Raw genomic sequence first — 7,663 nt, forward strand, 5'->3', positions numbered from 1 at the left:
CAAATTACAAGAATTGGTTAACTTTATTGCATCAGGATGACTCCAAAACAAGTCACGTACAACATTATCATCATTCACCCTATGTCAGTGAATATATTGATCTCGATCAAGCAACATCATTAGTTGTTGCATTTCGGTGTTACTCCCTCTTATGGAAGAACGGTAAGTATTGATCTCGATCAAGCAACATCATCTAGATTTGTTTAATTATTGTATAATTGTTGTTATTATGCTCCTTCAACGTCAACAGAATTTTTCTTGGCTTCACCATGGACTTTGTCATATCATCAACAACAATCTTCTCATCCTTTGTTAGTCGACCCGCATATGGATGCCCAACGAATGACTTTGCCATTTCGTGATTGTGAACCCCACAAATTAACTTCACCATCCATTATTCTCCTCCTAAAACTGGCTTCGCACGCAACTTAAATGGGCATCCACATTTTCTACTGCCAGTGCATGTTCTTACCAAATTATGTTTCTTAGGCCTATACTTCCCACTCCTTTCATAAGCTATCAACAGAAATGAGGCTCTTCCTCGAACACCGATATTGGTGTCTGACCTCATTATAACGACAACAAATATAATGTCATGAGCCAACGATCGAGCCCATTGTATAACTTCATCACTGCTAGCAAACAACTATAACACAATTCAAATCAAGTTTGACATCAGTAAACATCTATGTAATATAATTATTGTACCAACAACAAAAAATTACACAAATACCTGAGAAGTATTAAAGGCATCAGAACAATCAACGTGTTCTACTTTAACGCCAACATCTTCCTCATTTTCAACATTCATATCAACTTCTTCAGACATCATACTATCATGCATCCACTGGTCTTCATCCATTTGAATAAAACATTTAACAAATTCAATTCAATGACAATAAATTATACAATCACCTCATTTGTTATTGACACAAATATAGTTGTTTACAAAAAAAATATTTTACTACACTTTTTCATTAAAATGTCATATAAATCTAATAAATACATCATTCAATAAAATACATAATTAAGTTAAACATGCAAATACATAATCATTGTCATATAAATTTGTTTAATTATTAATCATTAGTATATTAATTTTTAAGCAATGTAATGTTAATTAATTATTAATCATTAGTATTTATTTTTTCACCATTCTAATTACTTAATACATTTTTTTATATCACTATCAAAAATAATATCACCAAATCAAATTTTATGAAATTACTAAAACTAGTACAACAAAAACTACAAAATTAATAATAATTAAATTAACAATTATAATCTAATAAATAAAACAAAAAAAAATTAAATTCGTATAAACCATACGGATTGACAATCCGTATGGTTCATACGGATTGCCAATCCGTATGGTTCATATGGATCATCAATCCGTATGGACATATACAGATTGTCAATCCTTATGTCCATATGGATTGTTGATCCGTGACAATCCGTATGTATTTCGTGTACCTCTTTTTCTCCGGCAATGAAAACCAACCAAAATTCACCGTATACTCCTGAGCAACGCATGTACACCACCAGAGACTAAATACACTTCGAAACCGCCCTTAACGGAAGCAACTTACACTAAGTGACAGAGATTTTGCGAAAAAAAAAATGGCACTGCAGAAATGAAAAACTCCTCTTGCTATTTATAACCAAAAATTTGGCATTTCGAAAAATTGTTGGGTGCCCCAAGCAATTCCCTTTGCATATTCATTTGGATATTGGTGATAGACCCAATACACTATAAGCCCAGACTTGCGTTGCTCTTGTGTGTTATAGAAAATAGAATAGTTAGGGTAAATTTAATTAACTAGGTATGTTGTGAAATCTTAATTGACAAGACCATTTTTTTTATCCATTACAATCGAAAATAATATTAAAGGATTTACAACAATTCATATATCGTTGTTCAATCAATTGAACTAAATCCTCTTGATTGATAAGACCTTTTTAAATATGTAATGTAATGCTGGAGTTGGGTAAGAGTTCTGGTGTGCAAGTTGATCCATTTAATCTCGCAATGATGCAATCTATCTAAATTTAAACTTTTTTTTCAAGAGAGGATCTAAGTTTATACAATGAGTTAGTCTATATATATATGGATCTATACAAATTGGTTCATTTAACTTACTGGCTAAACAGATTTGGTATACAACTTCATGATTTAACTCGTTTAACTCAAAAATATATATAAATCATTTAATTATTTAGTAATTAGTTGTAAAATTATATTAATATTTCTTGGTTATTTAATTGGGTTGTACAATTTTTTTGGTTGAAAATAAGGTATTTTTATGGTCGAAAGTCGTGAGACTAACCCTCGATTTGCAAAGATGTAAAAACGAAATTCATCTCTACCAACAAAGTCTTCTCCATATGTACGACCAGAAATTAAATCTTTGTTGACATATTTCAGACATATAACTATTTCATTTTTGTTAATTGTTAATATTTTATATTTTTATATTTTATTTTAGGCTTAATTATCAATTTAGTCTCCCAAATTATTTTAAATAGTTCAATTTGGTCCTTAAATTTTTAAAAGGTTCAATTTGATTCTCAAATTTTTAAAAATTAATCAATTTAGTCTCCAAAATTTTAGAAGGTTCAATTTCATTCTTAAATTCTTAAAAATGAATCAATTTGGTTCTCAAAATTTTTAAGAACTTAAGGACCAAACTGAATCATTTAAAATAGTTTAGGAATCAAATTGATTCATTTTTTAAAACTTAAGAATCAAATTGAACATTTTTAAAATTTTAAAAAATAAATTGAATCATTTAAAATAATTTAAGAACCAAATTGATAATTGAATCTTTATTTTAAGCTTTTAGGTTTTTTATTTCTTTTCATACATTTTTTAGATTCACAAGCTAGTCCACCAATCAATGGGCCAGCGTAGATCAGTCATTATATTGACCCATTTATTTTGTGAATTAGCCCGCTCCAATCCATTCATTTACGAGCCTTTATGCAATTTAGGAGAGTTTATGATTGCGCTTAAATAGTGAATCTGAATCATCCAATTAGTTAGGGTTGAATTTTTTCAAGAATTTGAGGCAAATTCAACCCAACAAGTGTTTAGACCCAATTAATATATTGGTTAAGTAACGTATTTTTTTAACATGACTCATCCCACAATATATAATTAAATTTATTATTATATATAAATTCATAATTAATTATTAAAAACAAAACACATTAAATTTTAGCTAACATAATTTATTTAATTATTAAATTAAACTATCCACATATTTTTTAAGTTGTTTTTTTTATCTGTATTGATTTTGCTTATGTTTTTTCATATTAATACAATATTTTATTTTTATCAAAAATATTATATTAGCATTGAAATCATTAATTTTATTAATAAAATATTATTATAATTTAGTCTTTTTTAGAATATTTAGTTATTATATTTTTTTATCCACAAAAATTGAGCACAATATTAAAGAATTTATGGCACTTACATCTTATTTAATAAATTGAATTAGACCCACTTGGTCATTTAGTTATTATATAATTACATAGCTTTAGGAAAAAATTATTGTTCACAAAATAAAAAATAATTCTTAAATATACATTAATTCAACTTAACCCAACCTATTTATGATTTGACTAGTTAGAATTGGGTATGCAAATCATTAATTCTATTAAATAACAAATTTAATCAAACTTAACCGTATTGGTGAACACATAGTACATGCCAAACCTTTGTAAATTGAATTGACTCTTGTACTCAACTTTAGTTATGCATCAATAAATTTAATGGCTTATAAAATTGAATAATTTTGTTCTAACAATAATTTTTCGTAATACTTTTTTTTTTCATTTCTCTCTATCATTTCATTATTTTATCACACATTTTTTCTTCTTTTTTAGTTGATGTAAAAACTATTAAAAAAATGTTGTTGAAACAACATTATTCTATACAATAATCATTTCTTTCTAAGCAGTTTGGCAAGCCTCCTTTATTTTTTTCTTAATATATATGCTTGTTATTATATAATTATACTTACTAAAATGCTTCTGGAGAGAAAATTATAAAACACGGTCAACTTCCCCACTGAGATCTGTATGTAGTACGTGCAGCATATGATATGATCATATGAACACTATTGTTTTCAATTCATAGACAGTCAGACAGGAGAAAAAAGTGCAAAACTGTGTCTAATCATTAGCCTTAGTATAATGTTTAAAAAATTAATAAAGAAGCTTTTTTGTTAGGAATCTTGATAGAAAAATATTTATAACATAAAATATTACATTTTTGATAAAAAAAATTATCTTTTTTTTTTTAATTTTTTTTAACCATTGCTCTGTTAACTAAAATAGTTAGCGAAACAAATTTGATTTCTCTTGTAAACAGAGATATGATGAATAATGACAACAATATAAAAAAAATAATAGACAATGCTTAACATAAATTGATAATACACACACTTGATTGTAAAGTACATTAAATTCTGCATACAATTTTGTCGACTAACTTTGGTCTTTAAGGTTTGGTTTAACTGTGATATCAGAGGTTTAATCATCCCCTAAGGAACTTACTCTCTTTCTCTACTCAACTCCTTCCACCTCCAATATACCCCAAAAGTAAAAATCACAATAATAATAATCTAAGTTCCCCAAATTTACTAGAAAAGAGAAAATGTTACTACTAACTAAGGCAAACATATGTTTACCTTATTATTAAAATGAAACATGTCACACATAGAACAAAGAAGAACTAAAACAAAATAATTTGAGGACACAAGTGATGGAATGAACCTAACATGATGGAAGCCTATGCACATTGGAAACCAGAAGGAACAGTTTTTTGGCAAGCACTGAGTAGCACACTGAGTGTGATAGGCACATTCAAGTTGATTCCAAGAACATTGGCCTTAATAGCAGTGCAAAGGCAAAGTGCAGCCTCCAAATCAGCCAAACCTTCAAGCAATGCACAACACTTGCTGGAGACAGGGGAGCCAACAACAACAGTAACAAGACCTAGAATATCTGCACACACCCCTAGCTTCAATGTGTCCTTAGGGCACTTTCCTGATGGAGGAGGAGGAGAAGGGGTAGGTTTTGGGTGGCATGTGCCACATGCATTGGTGAATGATGTTGAGTAGGCAAGGAGAGAAAGCACCATGATGGTGGCAATAACCTTGTTGGAAGCCATTGCAATTTGCAGTGCAAATGAGAAAAAAAGAAAAATAACACTTTGCAAATGTGCTAATGAATCACAATGGGGAAGGACAATGGGGGTGTGGACCAATTTAAAGGCAAATTGTGAGGCTCGATCATGTGCAAATCTGATTGAGTGGAAGAGAGGGTGATAATGTTACAGTTGGATGTTTTTGTATGCTTCTGAAATAATAGGTTCCTTGCTTAGTGGTTGTTAAAGACTAGGACTATCTATAGTAAGTAGTAACTTGGATTTTTTTTTTCTCACTTACCCTTGTCAAGATTCTTTGCTTATTTATTGTTATTGTTTTTTACTATAGCATGCAGTGAATTAGGAGCCACTAAAGTAGAATCTAGAAAATCTAAGTAGAGGACCAGGAAGAATTGGGAGAAACTTCCAAGGGAATGTCCTAACTGAACAAGCTTGGTTCACAGGATGTCACATTGTGGTTAAATTTACAGCATGAAAAGCTGTGTTACTCTCACAAGTACTGCAGTAAAATAATTTGTGGACTAGGTTCACTTTCTAAATCACTAGTTTTTTTGTTCTTATTCAACTCTGAAAAGGGCAGATTTGGCCCATGTGCCAATGATTACAGAAGTAAATTATTTTTTTAAGGGAGAGGGAGGTGTTATAATTTAGAGGTGAGAAGTTTTATCTATAAGATTATACACTAATTTTATTCTCATGTCAAATTAACTTGAGTATGATATGTAAATAATTCTATAAATGAGGGTCTATGTGATTTGAAATTTGAGCTGACACGAAGGCATTTGGTAAGAAGAATGAGCATTCATAAACAAGATTAATCTTAGAATGAACAAATTTTTAGCAAGGTTTTTGTTAAATAAAATGAGGATTGAGAAGCTTAGGCTTCATGCTTGAATAAAAAATATTAATTAATACACTTCCAAAGCATAACTTCCCGATATGAGATTAAAACTAGTTAAAGTTAATGTTGCTTTAAGAAGATAAAGAAAAAGAAAAAGTAGTAAAAAATCAAACAGAAGAGGGACAACAAAATTAAATGACAAGTTGCCGTTGGATATATGTGGTTTCCGTCCTAATTGGTTCAAATTACAAAGAGAAATGGGGCTAGAGTTTGTCTTGTTTCATGTCCATTACTTGGTTGTATATCATGAATGAATTATTGAAATCAATAGGGCATGGATTCTGCAAGTAGCACACAAGTCCTCTACAAATATCTTTGTCGGTAAGGCTCTAATGGCTGTGTGAGGTCAGCATCTTAGGCGTGAGATCATGATCTGATTTTCATAACAAAAATCAACCACGGTCATATCAAATCAAAATTCCTTTTCTTGATCTCCTCACTATATATTTATTGTTTTTTTTTTCTTCAAAAAAATAGGGGGGAGGGGGGGATTTAACAGCATATTTCAAGTGAAACTAGTATGTATTTCACAAGTGATTATTTATAAGCTCGTTTGATGATATAAGTTTATTTTAGTAGTTTCTATGTTATTTTCATATGTTACTTAATTAGTTTATAGTTTATAAGTTAGTATTATTCTTTTTTTTATTTATAATTTTATCCAAAAGACAAGCCATGGCACAATAGTAAAATCAAACCTTGGTGACCAATCATGGATGTAAATCTAGCAATAACATCTTTGCATATTCTAGGATAAGGTGGTACGTACAATGATTCTCTTCCATAATTTTGCATAACGAGGAGCCACCAAACATTACATATGCCAAAAGTGAGACTGTATACAATGATTATTCATATATTTTCGTATAACGGGGAGTCTCTTAAAACTGAGGTACGTTTGATGTTTTTTTTTTCATCGAGATTAATTTACTTAAAAACTCTTATATCTGTCTTTGACTGCTATAACATAATGCTATGAATTGAATTGGTAAAATGTCACTCAAATAAAAATTTAACAATATATTTAGATTTTATTGGCTTTCTACCTACCTGGCACTCACTTGGTTGGCTAACACCACTAAAAATTGAATTTACTAAGTTGTTTCGTGTACTCAAAGTATAAAATAAGTTAATGAAATCACACCCAAAGTAATTACAATGTAACTTCGGTCGAATTTATATTGGCTTGAATTGACATTTGGCCGAACTTATCCGGTGACGCAAGTTCTAAAATTTTGCTTACAAATTAAATCCTACCATGATATTTGAGATAACTTCTGAGTTTTGATTGATGTTGTTGAATTAATATGTACGATTAGTGATTACGGATATCGAGGATTTTGGGTTCCACCATTTCACGAGAATGGAAACTGTGTTTTTTTCCTCAGACAACAAATACTCCCAAAATTTCCGTTCTTGATTTATTCAAATTCCAAACCCTCAAATTTAGTGCATTAAAATTAGTAAAAAAAACTCACTCTTCTTAGTACACATTTTTCTTGATTTAATTTATTTTGAATTAAAGATAAAAATTATCAAATAAAAAAGATTAATGTGAAAAAATATACTATTAAAGAGCATAAAAA

At 29.6% G+C, this 7,663-nt stretch overlaps 1 protein-coding gene across 1 annotated transcript; it reads right to left on the minus strand.

Moving 5' to 3' along the window:
- Positions 1-4,341: 4,341 nt before the first annotated feature.
- LOC100306307 (AAI_LTSS superfamily protein) lies at positions 4,342-5,329 on the minus strand. Its single transcript, NM_001249863.2, has one exon. It carries the CDS (start codon positions 5,177-5,179, stop codon positions 4,799-4,801), a length of 381 nt encoding a protein of 126 aa, NP_001236792.2. The 5' UTR covers positions 5,180-5,329; the 3' UTR covers positions 4,342-4,798.
- Between the last annotated feature and the right edge of the window lie 2,334 nt (positions 5,330-7,663).

The sequence above is a fragment of the Glycine max genome, chromosome 17 (assembly GCF_000004515.6).
Source record: "Glycine max cultivar Williams 82 chromosome 17, Glycine_max_v4.0, whole genome shotgun sequence".
Lineage (NCBI taxonomy): Eukaryota > Viridiplantae > Streptophyta > Magnoliopsida > Fabales > Fabaceae > Glycine > Glycine max.